The 15,077-nt window shown below is 44.3% G+C and overlaps 1 protein-coding gene across 4 annotated transcripts in view; it reads left to right on the top strand.

Moving 5' to 3' along the window:
- The window catches only part of LOC140185694 (protein bicaudal C homolog 1-like), a 340,760-nt gene that overhangs the window by 255,007 nt on the left and 70,676 nt on the right, over positions 1–15,077 (top strand). For all 4 annotated transcript variants that reach the window (XM_072239227.1, XM_072239226.1, XM_072239225.1 and 1 more), the window contains exon 4: positions 13,755–13,834. In XM_072239227.1, coding sequence (XP_072095328.1) covers positions 13,755–13,834 — 80 coding nt within the window. The remainder of the gene's footprint in view (positions 1–13,754; positions 13,835–15,077) is intronic.

Here is a 15,077-nt window from a genome sequence, read left to right as displayed (position 1 = left end):
GTCTAAAACCATGTCTGCACATTGCAAAGGAATTGAAACTGCTGCTTCCTTGGGGAAGGAGTTTTGGAAAATGGCAATGGTGAGGTTGGGGCTGAGACAGCGCTGACCAAAGCAACCCTATTCTGTTGAGCTTACTTCAAGATTTGTGTTTCAAGATTATTTAACATCATTTCCGGTACACCAGTGTAAAGGAGAACAAAATAATTGTTACTCTGAATCTAATGCAGCACAAAAAAAACACAATAAGATAAAGAGTGTAATAATAAAAAACTTAATAAGTAAAAATACGTAAGATAGCTTGTATACATAGATTGATCGTATTCCATAAAGTGACACTACATGCAGGAGTGTCTGTACATAAGGTGACTCTGACAGGAAATGATAAAGTGGTGGTATGGGGGAGTGTGGAGCCTTGCTGCTTGGTGAATGTAACTGCTTTTTGAGTCTGGTGAGCTACGGAGCCTCCTGTCTGATGGGAGTGGGACAAACAGCGTGAGCAGGGTGGGTGGGATCCTTCATGATGTAGCTGGCCTTTTCCCAGCACCTTTCTGTGTACATGCCCTTGATGGTGGGTAGGCTGATGCTGGCGCTGGTGGCGTGTTGGGCAGTTTTGACTATCTGCTGTAGAGACCTCTTGTCTTTTGCAGTACAGTTTCCACAACATACAGCAATAGAGCGTGTCAGGATGCTCTCTACTGTGCATCTGTAGAAGGACGCGAGCCTCCTCAGAAAATAGAAATGTTGGTGATTCAGATTTCAGACGTATTTATCACTTGTACAGTGAAATGTATTCACATTAACACCCAGTATAACCTAGGGGTTGTGCTGGGGGCAGCCTGCAAGTGTTGCTGCACATTCCGGCGTCAACATAGCATGCCCACAATGCTCTGCGGAAAATACGGAAAGCCATGAAACAACACAACAAGCAACAGAATAGCAGTAGTAAAACAAGCCCCTTTCCTCTCTCTCACCCACCCACACACACACAGACAGTCTTTTAACTCCAGGACAGGCCTGACACCTCCAATCTCCAGGCTTCAGCCATCGAGCTTCGATTTCCAGACTTCCAACCAACCTCCAGTCTTCGCTATCAAACCCCGCCCCCCCCCCCCAAGACTAGCCAATGACGAGACCCCGAATTCCAGGCTCCAGACTTGGAGATAACAATCTAGATCCTAATCAGAAATTTATGGCATGGTTACCTTTGTTGCCAATAGTTTTTCCAGATGTTGAGGAATGGAGTGGAAAGGATGGGAAAGGAGCCATAATGAATCCGAAGGTGGGAGGTAAAATTAACAAAGAACGTTATTTTTGTGAGGAAGATCTTCTGGAAAACGTGGAAAGAGTCATACTGAGGTATGAGCTATTGTTAAATTCCACTCTGATACGTTAAGAAACAGAATAAGTTGAATGTAGAAGACCAAATAGAGTGTAAGGCATGGAAAAGCAGTACAAATCTGGGCCACAGTACCCTAGGCCTTCTGTATCCTGATGCATGAGAAAAAGTTCACTTTCTGGAGCCAATCTGATCCAAAGCATTTAAAGAAATGAATTATCTAAGGATATGGACTACTCAGTCTGAACGAGACAGATTTATAGTGCTATTATAATAACAAAAGAGGCCATACGTTTAAACTGATGTAAAGCATATTTAGGCTGGTCAGGAAAAATTAGTTCCATTTGTGGAGTTGTATACAGTTGAAATGGACTCTTTAGTTAAGTGGTGCAATCTGTGAATTTTTCTTCTTTGGCAGAATGCAATAATGTCTTACTGGAACAGGAAGGTGGACTAAAATCTAAACAGAAAATGCTAGAGTAACTGTCAATGTTTCGGACTGTGACCCAGTGCCGATGAAGGGTCTTGGCCCGAAACATCGACCTATTATTCCTCTCCATTGATGCTGCCTGACCTGCTGAGTTCCTCCAGCATTTTGTGTGTGTTGCTCTGGACTTCAGCACTTACAGAATCTCTTGTGTTTTAGAAAATGCTGGAACCACCCCACAGTATCTGTTGAGGGAGAAGCAATTAATGCTCCAGTCAATGAAAGTCATCTACCTAAACATTAACTCTGTTTCTCTCTGCACAGATGTGTCTGATTTCTCTGTGCCTCTAGACTTCTCTGTTATTTCAGATTTATAGCATCTGCAGACAAACCACCTTCACCATGCATTTATTTGGTTTGAAAAATGATTGAGCTAGAGTAAATTTAATGGCATATGCTGAATGTCGATGTTTAATGGCACAGTGGTGTCAAGAAAACAACTTCTCCCTCAGTGTTGCAAAAACAAATGAGCTGGTTATGGATTACAGGAGGAATGGAGACGGGTTAACCCCTATTGACATCAATGGATCTGGGGTTGAGAGGGTAAGCAGCTTTAAGCTCCTCAGCATCCGCATCACCGAGGACTTCACATTGTCTGTACGCACCAGCTGTGTGGTGAAAAAGGCACAACAGCACCTCTTTCACCTCAGACAGTTGAGGAAGTTTGTTATGGGCCCCCAACTTTCTACAGGGGCACAATTGAGAGCATCCTGACTGGCTGCATCACTGCCTGGTATGGGAACTTTACCTCCCTTAATCGCAGAATTCTGCAGAGAGTGGAGCGGACAGCCCAGCGCATCTGTAGTTATGAGCTTCCCATGATTCAAGACATTTTCAAAGACAGGTGTGAGAAAAGGGCCTGAAAGATCATTGGGGACCCAAGTCACCCCAGCCACAGTCTATTCCAGCTGCTACCATCTGGGAAATGGTACCACAGCATAAAAGCCAGGACCAGCAGGCTCCGAGACAGCCAGGCTATCAGACTGATTAACTCACGCTGATTTGAGTGTATTTCTATGTTACATTGACTGTTCTATTTATTATAAAATATTATAAATTACTATGATTACACATTACACATTTAGATGGAGATGTAACGTAAAGATTTTTACTCAAGTATGTGAAGGATGTAAGAAATAAAGTCAATTCAATTATTAGCAGTTTTGGTGCCTTGTTTATCTGTGTTCATGTTTTTCATATCTATTCAGAATGCAACATATAATATTGATTTTCACAGGAACAGAAGTAGGTCATTTAATTATTTAAACCTGCTCTATCATTTACTGAGATTAGGGTGAACTGCGATCTTTTCCCAATAACCATTAATACCTTTGGTTAACAAGATTCTAGCAATCCCAGATTCAGAATTAGCAAGTGACTGGACGTGAACTATTATTGGCATGAGATGATTCCAGATTTTAAACATATTGAAGTATTTCCTAATCTGAAAAGGCTGATTCTCACTTTTAATCTACGACCTCTGGTGCTAATCAACTTCCTCTCATGCTACTTTCCAGAAAATATTATGGAAATTTCAATCAAATTATCCTGTAATCTTTAAATATCAGGGAACCAAAACCCAAATATTCGTAGTCTAAACCTACAATTCACTTCCTCCAAAGCCAGTGTATCCCTCTTGATGTGTGGTACCCAGAAATGCTTTCAGTTTTCCAAGACTAACTAGGACTCTGTATAGTTGAAACTTTTTGTTTGCCTTTTGCTCTAGACAAGAAGACCCTGCAGTTCATCTTCAATGTTGTCCTGGACTTTTTAGTAAAACTCCTCCCCTCAGAATCACTTAATCCATTACTATTGCTGTAATTTAATGCTGAAATCCACATTGCTTACAGTGATAAGATTTATGACCATTTCCTGCACAGAAATTTCTTGGTGGGATATTTCATTAATGGTAGGACCTTGTCATGGAAAGTTCTGTCCACAGGTCCCCATATATTGAACTTTTAGATCATAGAACATAGCACAGTTCAGCACTTTTGGCCTGCGATGTTGTGCCATCCTTTTAACTACTCCCTGACCGATCTAACCCTTCCCTCCGAGATAGCCCTTCATTATTCCGTCAAAACATTGACTGGATGTCTTAGTGTAGAGGTACACTGAACTCCTACCTGTACTCCACCAGCATAAAAGAAGCCTGTGGAGGACGTTCCACAGGTGATATGCCTGTTCCCTGGGAGAATTGGAATAATAATTCTCCTTCTGAACTATACTGTTGGAGATGACAGGAGACATTGGATTCACCAAATGTGACGGACCACAGCATCTTTTACCAACGTTTGTCTCACATCAGAGCATTGTTGCTCTTTGCATTAGCTGCTGGAATTGGGGCCAATTGTGAATTCAGATGTGGCAACTTACAAGCCTGGTCAGTTTTTAAAAAAATATGTATGTAATTAAAGCTTCCCATCACTGGGCCAAAGGCAGACTGGGAGCTCTTCCAATCTGACCTCCAGTTTTTGGTAACTTAATAAAGTTAGCATAGCCTTAGAGCTTAACGTAAACTGGTTTACCACAGGCATCTTATACAAAACCCTTCCAGAACACCATGCATGGCCGCAAAATGTCAGAATGTGGCCTGCACTCTGCTGAGTGTCAGCATCAGTAGGCATTCCCACACACAGCAATACTTATATTTGCACAAATTGTGGCCTTGATGAAATTCAGGGTATGAAACAGTATCTATAATTCTTCTTCACAAATGTTTTGCTTTCTTGTTTCCTAAACACTGAAAAATGTTTGAAACAAAATAGTGAATATTTTAAATGCTCCATAGATTAAGCAGTATCTGTGGATAGAGAAGCAGATCTACCGTTTTGAGATGATGACCTTTCACTAGATCAGTGAACTGAAACGTAGGACAAGGTCATCCTTGACACACCCTGGTCCTTACATTCTCCACTAATCCTCCACCCCCAGTGCTAATCCCACAGCTGTGCTCCTATTTTACTACACTGTAGTTCCAAACATCTTTCGGCCTGGGTTGTTTTGGCTGCCCCATGAAGCACTGTAGTCTGTAGGTGGCAACTAGGCCTCAGGCAGTACTACCTGAGACCCAAGCCCCAGATTTTCCTGATAGCTTTTTGACAACTCATTGTTGTCAAAGATTTTTATCACAATTTTGAATGTCTCTGACAATCACATTTAAATAATTATATATTAATTATACAAGAACAGCACGATAGCAATAGCGGTTAGCGAAACACTGTTACAGCGTCAGTGACCCAGGTGAAATTCCACCGCTGTCTGTAAGGGTTTTGTACGTTTTCCCTGTGATGAAATGGGTTTCCTCTGTGTGCTCTGGTTTCCTCCAAAGTTCTTGTAGTAGTTTAATTGGTCACATGGGTGGAATTGGGCAGTGTGCACTTGCAGGGCTGGAAGGTCCTGTTACTGTGCTGTATTTCTAAATAAAACATAAAATAAAATTCTAAAGGGTACATTTAAATTATAGTAATCAATTAAGAACATTAAATGACAAAAATCCAACCATGTACTTGCATATACCTTTTTAGTTCAGGTGATCAAACACATTCAAATGAGTGGAGACACGAGATGGTAGATGTTGGAGCAACAAACAATCTGCTGGATGGGTCAAGAAGCACCTGTAGGAGGAAAGTACTTGCCAACGGTTTGGGTTTAAACCCTGCACTAGCAGTTGCTGACCTACTGAGTTTCCCCAGCAGATTGTTAGTTGCTTCATTCACATGAGTGGTGCCACAACACATGGTAGTCATTCTGGCTCACCAGCATCAAGTCCAGCACCGAACAGGAGGTCAGATGCATGGACTTCCAGCTAGGTCCTGGTTTTCCATGTTGCAATGCACAGTGACGTTGGTCAGGAATGTGCTGATCAGCGCATGGCAACCAGCGGACAGCTCTTGACAAAGACACCAGTAAGCATGCAATGCTATCTGACCTGTAAACCTTACTTGTGGATGCAACCCAGTCCATCACAGGAAAAGCCCTCCCCACCATTGAGCACGTCTACATGGACCACTGTCACAAAAAAAGTAGCATCCATCGTCAAGGGCCCCCACCATCCAGGCCATGCTCTCTTCTTGCTACTACCATAGGGCAGGAGGTACAGGAAACTTAGGACCTACATAACCAGGTTCAGGAACAGTTATTAAACCCTACAACCATTAGACTCCTGATCCAGTATGGATAACTTCACTCACCTCAGTACTGAACTGATCCTACAACCTACCACCTCACTTTCAAGGACTCTACAACTCATGTTATTAATATTATTTATTTACATATTATGATTTGTTTCCTTTGTATTTACAGTTTTGCACTTTGGTTGCTTATGAGTCTTTGTAGTTTTTACATTGATTCTATTGTATTTACTATGAATGCCTGCAAGAAAATGAATCTCAGGGTAGCATATGGTGACATTTGATAATAAACTTACTTTGTCTTTCCAGCGTTGCTGCCTGAGATGCAATATTTCACTCCAGTGATTTGGTGATGCACATTTGTTGACTAAACATATACCTAAACTTGTCACCTGCGACTGACTACCGAATGATTTATACACAGTAATGATGTGCTGTTGCTGCTGGGAACTGATGTACTCTGCTGGCATTCAGGGTTTGTCTTTGGGTGGAGGCGTGATTTGGTGCAGAAAGCTGGTGTGTGTGTGTGTGTGTGTGTGTGCGCGCAAGCTTGTTAAGATTTATTCAGCTGTATTGTTGATGGCAGTTTGAAAGTTTCAGTTATTATTGTCATTCTTGGTGTATTATTGTCACATATAACAAGACACAGTCAAAAGCTTTTGTTCAGACAGATAATGCCACACATAGTTACATTAAAGGTAGTGAAAAAACAGTATGCAGTATATACTTTTGCTGTTACAAAGTGCAGTGAAGTAAGACAAATAAAGAACAAAAGGTGAGGAAGGCAAATGCAATGTTAGCATTCATTTCAAGAGGGCTAGAATATAAAAGCAAGGATGTAATGTTGAAACTCAATAAAGCACTGGTGAGGCCTCATTTGGAATATTGTGAACAGGTTTGGGACTGGGCCCCTTATCTTAGAAAGGATGTGCTGAAACTGGAGAGGGTTCAAAGGAGGTTCACAAAAATGATTCCAGGATTAAATGGCTTATCTTAGGAAGAGCGTCTGATGGCTTCTGTGCCTGTATTCACTGGAATTCAGCAGAACGAAGGGTGACCTCACTGAAACATTTCAAATGGTGAAAGGCCTTGATAGAGTGGATGTGGAGAGGATGTTTCCTATGATGGGAGATTCTAAGACACAGCATCAGAATAGAGGGGTGTCCTGTTAGGATGGAGATAAGGATGAATTTCTTTAGCCAGAGAGTGGTGAATCTGTGGAATTCTTCGCCACAGGCAGCCATAGAGTCCAAGTCTTTATGTATTTTTAGGCAGAGGTTGATTGGTCAGGGCATGAACGGATACAGGGAGAAAGCAGGAGATTGGGGCTGAGAGGAAAAATGGATCGGCCATGATGAAATGGCAGAGCAGACACAATGTGCCAAATGGCCTAATTCTGCTCCTATGTCTTATAGTCTTATGGTCTGAGACAAGGTAGATTGCGAGATCAAGAGTTTGTTTCTAAAAGCAGATACATTTAATCAGTTGCTTTTTTAAAAGATATGATGTGTAGAAATAAAGGTTCAGGGATGGTTCTTAAAGTCTGGAAAATATCTTGAAGTCATTTTTAAACAGTGGTTAAAAATGACTATAAACCTGTGTCAATGTTGAGGATGATTCTAGAACAATAAGTCACATGGATAAGTGGATTGGATGAAGAAAATTAGTATGAAAATTTTAAAGGGAAATCATGTTTCGCTAGTTTGTTTTGTAACGAAGCAACAGAGAACATTGATGAGGGAAATGCAATTGATGGGATGTACAGAAACTTCCAAAATACATTTGATAAGCACGTGTAATTGACATTGTCAGCATTAAATAAAAGAAGTTATGTAAGCATGGATAGAAAATTGGCTTTAAATACTAGGGAATAATGTAATAATAATAATTAATATTAATAGAGCGAGCATTCAAGTCGTGTTTGATGTTCTCCAAACAGGGAGTCTATTGACAGGTCCTCAGGTAGGACCTGAGGTTGATCAAAGACCTACATAACCGGGTTGTTATGGTGGATTCCCTTACTGTGCATGTACATAACTGTGAATGTCTGTGCCTGAGGCAGCCACCACGTGGTCCTTGACCCATCTGGTTAGGGTCCAATGGCACAGAATGCAAGATGACTGGGGACCCTTCCTCTGCCTTCACTTCCACTGCGATCTCTCATCGCCTTCCGCTTGCTCTACCGTCAAGGTCTTGGTTGGATTGCTCTTTGTCTGGAATCTCCCCTTTGACCTCACTGCCATGGGTGACCCTACCAGGAGCTAAGCACCAGATGGCTAAACTCCAGACCACGTCACTCTCAGGTTATCTGGAACTCACAATCCTCTCCACCACAACAAGGTGGCGGTCCTCTGAGAAGACCAGCAAGAAATTTGGAGTCGGGAGGAGGAGAAGGTGGCGACGCAACACAGTGCGTGCGGCCTCTCCGGTGATGAATATCTGTAATCCATCAAGTAGGATGCCGTGCACGATTCTGATTTGATGGAGGCAGATCTGAGAGCACGGAGAAACATCTGGTGAAACTTCTGAAATGCCTGCTTCGCTGCTGCTGCTACTGTGTGATCCAAAATCTCTGGAGGGGAAGGCCCCGAATCCTCGGTTTTGCCTGTTGCTTGGTGGCCAAGGCCGGGGTCGAAGCGCTCGGCAGAGATGGTGCTCAGTGTCGGAGGGTTGGTTAGAGGCTCAAAGTTTCCGGACGGACTCGGCGTTGGACTGTGGTCGGGTGCTTCCAGGATGTTGCATTGGCAAGTTTGCGGCGCTGGAAGCTCATGGCAGGGAGAGCTTTCTTCCTTCAACCATCTGCATGAGATGATTGGCTATCGGGACTTTGAGACTGATTTTTACCGTGCCCATGGTCTGCTCTTATCAAATTATGGTATTGCTTTGCACTGTTGTAACTATATGTTACAATTATGTGGCTTTTGTCAGTTGTGGTCTTGGTCTGTCTTGTGTTTCTGTGATATCATACCGGAGGAACATTGTATCATTTTTTAACGCATGCATTTCTAAATGACAGTAAATGAGGACTGAGTGTCCTCATAATCTATAATCTAATCTAAAGTAGACTAGCAAGGAAAGATTACTTTGGACTGGAGGAAAGTGTGTAGTGGAATTCACAAGGAATTGGTACTAGGACCACTGCTGAAGGAACTCAAGACCCTGCATCACATGTCCCGGTTAGGGGTCTCAATGTGAAACATCAATTCCTCCCCCTTCACCCCCACCCCCCAAAGACGCTTCTCAACCCGCAGAATTCCTCCAGCAGATTGTTGCTCTAGATTCCAGGATCAGCTGTTTTTTGTGTCTCCAAGCTAGCAGTGGACTTTAAGGAAATCCGAACAAGCTCTGGAATAGACAGACAGGAGGCATATGAAACTGAAGTTTGAGGAACGTGTAGCATTCTACTTTAGTGAGAAGAATGAATATAACCTAGAGAGCATGGTTCTATATGCATTTCAATGCCAGAGAGATGTTTGTGGAATGTGTGGGGAGATCAGACGTCTGTTAATTGTAGCACATGGGTTGAGAAGTTGCTAATGAAGTTTTCTGATCCTGACTGTTAGAAATGGTGTTGTTATGATCTTTAAGAAAACAAGCATTTGACCATGTAAATGATATAATGTGATCTTTTTTGATTGCCATTCTTTAGGGAAGATGGAGAAGGTATCGAAGAGATTTATTAATGTGTTCTTTGGCTGAAGAACTTTGGTTATGAGCAAAGACTGGAGAAACTGATGTTGTTCTCCTTGAGAATGCAGGAGATATGATAGAGATGCTTACAGTCATGAAATCCCCTGTAGCTTGGATAGAATGAAACTTTTGCCATTAGTCTGAGGTTGAGGACTAGAAGACATAGAAAGAAGTGATTGACAAGAAAAAAAAACGTCAAAATTTCTTTTATATTGTAAGTGTTTAAGATCTGGATTTCACAACCACAGATAACAATGAAGACAGCTTGAGTTGTTCGAAATGATGCTAGTTTTAAAAAAAATAGGTTTCTACAGGGAAGGGGAAAGGGCAGGACACTGGGGCTATTTGGATCACACCAGCTCCATCACGGGGAATAGCCTCCCCTGCATCTTCAAAGGGTGATGCCTCAAAATGCTGATATTCATCATCAGCCAGCACATCTTCTCATTGATACCACCAGGGAAGAGGTACAGGAGCCTGAAAGCACGCACTCAACGTTTTCAGAGCAGCTTCTTCCCCTTCACCATCAGGTTGCTGAACGGACCATGTACCCATGAAAGCCTGATTCCTACTCATCTGCATCGAAATGAGTGGAATAAATGGGTCAAGTGGTCCCTTTCTATCGTGTAACTCTTCTGTGACGCTATAGAAATTGCTTCTGTTCACATATTTTTCTCCCATATTATTGGAGTGCAAGTCAATTGATTTTTAAATAATAAGCAAGCAATCAGAAGGAAGTTAGTGGAATAACCTATGCCATCAGCCCTGCTCTCTCTTTCACCTATACTTCTGACATGTGAAAAGGTTAGAGATAATTGCTTAAGTCTCTGAGCTGTGGGTAGGAAGAACAGACATTGATCAGGGCCACTTGTCTGGGGCTGAATTTAAAACCTAAGGAATGTGGGGATGAAGTCTGCAAGCCATCATGTTCTCGGTGGCCCAGACTTGGAAATTTGACAACTATTCTTGCAGCTTGATTGTAAATAATGTCATTGAAAATGTGTTGTATTACTTGACTTCTCCTCGGCACCAGCTATATCATTTCAGCTCCCATAGGTTCATTGTTGTCTGGCTTCTGGTCACTCGGGTACCCCTCCCTGTCCCAATCGCCCAGATATGGCGTCATTAAGACTGATTATGATTCTTGCCTTTATCCATCTTGCTCCCTTTTCCAATCCCTTAAATTCCAATCAACATGACCTCTGCCTTCTCCAAACCAGCCAACCACGCCTGAACACTTTACCCTTGCTAACTTCTTGTTTGACTCACCGCCACCCAGCTGTGTGCTGCCTCATACCACGCTCACACCTCTGCAAAATCCCTCGAACACTCATATTTGAAAGCATCACCTTACTCAGTTTTACTCCGTTCCGGCTTATGGTGATGCTGGTAGAGCACAGCCATGGCTTGCTGGTAGCAAGCAAAACAGAAAATTGCTCATGTACGGTCACTGCAATCAAAGGCCTGTAACTCACCTTCCGGAGATGAGCTGTTAAATAGTCTGCAGGACCTGGTATTTTTGCACTGTGAACTGAAGTCTCGAAGTTGCAGGGCAGTTGCGATGTGGCGTGTTTGGGCCGAATCAAGGCGGCAGGCCTGGGCCCGACAGTGGGGAATGGGCCAATGTTTGGCCGTTGCTGGAGCGGACTCAGAGACGATTTGATGCAACAGAATTGAGCCAGCCAGAGTCCAGGCAGTGAGGCCCAGGCCCAAGAGCGAGAAAGGGACCTGAGGTTTGATCAGTTTAAGCACCAGACTGAATTGGAAAGGTCAGTTACGGGCTGAATCAAGGCGGTATGTCTCGGACCTGAACGTGTCATCGAAGCGGTAGGTCCTGGGTCTGGGAGTGAAGAACGACCCAAGGTTTGGTTGATTTAAGTGCCAGGCCAGATTGAAAAAGTCGGGGTGCCGGGGCTGGAGGCGAGGGACAGACAGGTGTTCAGCTTGCTGCTCCAAGGTTCACTTGTCCCTGTGCTGCACTTTGGCTGCGACCTGCAAGTAACAGACTCCTGAATCTGCTGCAGTGATGACCGGCTTTGTGGCTAGGGACTCAATTTTGTTAACTTCGGTTCTGAGTGTTATTTGCTGACTTCTATTGTTTGCACAATTTGTTTTTTTTTCCCCTGCTCACTGGATGATTGATGGTCTTCATTTTTTTAATGGGTTTCTTTGTTTTGTGGCTGCTTGTAAGAGAACAAATCTCAAGGTTGTATATAGTATACATACTTTGATAATAAATGAACTTTGAACTCTTCATCAGATGGCTGCCTGATCAGCTTAGTATTTTTGCCTGCCTTTGCATCATCTCCCTTCACTGGAGCTGTCCTGCTCTGTCTGAAACTAGACGAGAAAGACATTACAGATTCCATATTGCTTGTGAAGCCAAATTCTCAGTGACAGAACCCAGACGCCTTTGTGGTGATGACCAGTGCAACACCTCCACAAATCCCCACCCACCAGCTCAACTCAAAATCACAGTAAATTTAGTATCAAAGTACTTGTATAATTTGAGATTAATTTTCTTGCAGATATTTACAGGAAAATAAAGAAATACAATAGAATATATGAAAAATTATACATAAAGACGGACAAACAGGCAATGTGCAAAAGAAGACAAATTGTGCATAGGTACTGTCAATTGATTGAATGAATGATAAATTAATAAGTAATATTGAGAATGAGTTGTCGAGCCCTTGAAAGTGAGTCTATAGGTTGGTGAAGCTGCTAAGAGTTGAGCGGAGTGAAGTTGTCCACACTGGTTCAGGAGCCTGATGGTTGAAGGGTAATAACTGTTCCTGAACCTGGTGGTGTGAGACCTCAGGCTCCCGTAGCTTCTGCCCGATGTTAGTAGTGAGAAGAGAGCAAGGCCTGGATGGAGGGGCTCTTTGACGATGGATGCTGCTTTCTTGTGGCTGTGCTTCATGTAAAGGTGCTCAGTGGTGGGAAGGGCTTTGCCTGTAGTGAACTGGGCTGTATCCACCACTTTCTGTAGACTTTTTTGTTCCTGTCAGGTGTTTCCATACATACAGTTAAGATACTCTCTACTGTGAGTCTGTGTTTGTCCAAGTTTTAGATGGTATGCTGGAGTGAAGGCACTGTCCTGCCTTCTTTATGATAGCACTCACTTGCTGGCCCAGGACAGAAGCTCAGATATGATAACGCCAGGAATTTAAAGCTACTGACCCTTTCCACCTCTGGTCCCCTAATGATAACACCCATAAGACACATTAAAGATTTAAAGCTTAGCTTTATTTGTCACATGTACATAGAAACATGTCATGAAATATGTTGTTGCGTCAGTGACCAACACAGTCTGAGGATTGTGCTGGGAGCAGCCTACAAGTTTCGCCAAGCCCAGAGTTTACTCACACTAGCCCTTCCTTTGGTGTGGGAGGAAACCCATGCCAAATACAGCAAGAACGTACAAAAACTCCTTACAGGCAGCGGTGGGAATTGAACCCTGGTCACTGGCACTGTAAAGTGGTATGCAAACTGCCACAGAGCTGTGCCGTCTGTGACAATTGTACCACACTCACCGTGGCACGCTGCAATTACGACCTCTGCAGTGCAGTACCAAGCACACTGCATAGTACCTTCCACCAAATTGCCCCTGTAGTGCACTGCACAACGCTCCTAACCCTAACCTCTACAGTGTTCCACATCACAGTTCACGTGCCCTCCTTAACCCATGTAAAGTGCTTAACACTCTCCATGACACACCAAGCTGTTCACACAACATGCTTCATGGCATGCAGTACCTCACGCTGCACAAGCTCTCAGACACAGGGTACTGTACAACACTTTCCACATAGCGCCTCATAGTGAACTCCTCAACACAATCCTCAGTGCCCTCCCCATACACTCTGCAGCACCCTTTGTAACAACTTCCACAAGACCCCCCATATTGCACTCCACAGCACGGCCCCCGGTGGCATTCATTACCTCGCCGTAACACATTGCTGACGCACTCTGGGGCACTTCCCCACTTCCTGTGAAGCCAAGCTCAGGGGCTCCTGAGCTGGGGTCTTGCTTCTTGCTGCAACTCTGGACTGCTGAACAAGCACAGCTGGCTTGCGCCTCACCTCTGGTTTTGCTTTTCTTTGTGCAGATCCCCACATTAAAGTTGGCGGAAAGAAAGAATACGTGAAGGAAGCGAAGGAAAAGATCATGTCTGTTCTGGACACAAAAGTAAGGCAGAGTGTCTCTCCTGTATTGGAAACTAGCAACAGGGCTCTTTTTGTGCAGTTATTGTGATGGCTCAGTACAGTGTAATCACTGGCAACCTTAGAACTTCACTCCACCTAGTGCGCAAACTAAAAACCTCTGCCTTTCTCTCTTCACCATCACTGCTCAATCCCCTCCCTACCTGCTGTGACCCATCCTCCATTCCACTTCTTCCTCTGGTCCTCCAACTCCTCAAATCCTCCACCTTCTCTCTCCCCACTGCACCACTGGGTCCTTCCTTTTCCTTACCCCACCTCTTCCTTCATCCTGTCCTCTCCAACACTCATGCCCTTTTCTCCCTCCATGTCCCTTCCCCATCGACCTCTTCTCCCCACTTGCCCATCCCATGCTTCCACCTACCTCTAAACCCTAACCCTCCTGCTAGTCACGACCCATGCCCTCTCCTCCAAGTGTCCGGAGCTTTACCGTATCCATTGCCTCGCTCTTCACCCCCTACTTTCCCTTCGCCTACCCACTTTGTGATTTTTACCCCACATCCTCTCTTTCCCATCTGTCTCAATGCCCTGTGTCCCCTATTCTTTTTACTCCCACTCTGTCTTTATCTCTCCCACTCTTTCTGACCCCCCCATTGTTCTCTCTCCACATCTTTCTTTCCCTCAGTCTCCCCACTTTTTGTCTCCACTCCGTTTTCCCCTCCCCCCTCTCCCCACCCCCTCCCCTTCTTCCCACCCCCTCCTACTCCTCCTTTCCCCTCCCTCCCCTTTCCCCTCTCTCTCTCCCATCTGCCCTTGCTCTCTCTCCCTCTCACTTCCCCTCTCTTCCTTTCCCTCTTCCTCCTTTCCCTCTCCCTCCCTTTCCCATTCACATTTTCTCTCTCCCTTTCCCTCTCTCTCGTCCTTCTCCTTTCTCTCGTCCTTCCCCCTCTCTCCCTTTCCCTTTCCCCACCTCACCCCTCCCCCTCTTCCTTCACTCTGCTCCCTCCCTTTCCTACTCACATTTTCTCCCTCCCTTCCCCATCTCTCTCCTTTCCCCGTCTCTCCCTTCCCCCTCTCTTTCCCTCCCCCTCTCCTCCTTTTTCTTCTCACCTCTCCTCCCTTTCCTGCTCCCATTTTCCCCCTCCCTTCCCCCCCTCTCCCTCCCTTCCCCCCTCTCTCCCTCCCTTCCCCCCTCTCTCCCTCCCTTCCCCCTCTCTCCCTCTCTCCCCCTCCCTCTCCCTCCCCCCCTTCCTCTCTCCCTTCCCCCTCTC

The sequence above is a fragment of the Mobula birostris genome, chromosome 21, assembly GCF_030028105.1.
Source record: "Mobula birostris isolate sMobBir1 chromosome 21, sMobBir1.hap1, whole genome shotgun sequence".
Taxonomy (NCBI): domain Eukaryota; kingdom Metazoa; phylum Chordata; class Chondrichthyes; order Myliobatiformes; family Myliobatidae; genus Mobula; species Mobula birostris.
This window is presented reverse-complemented; position numbering and strand designations above follow the sequence as displayed.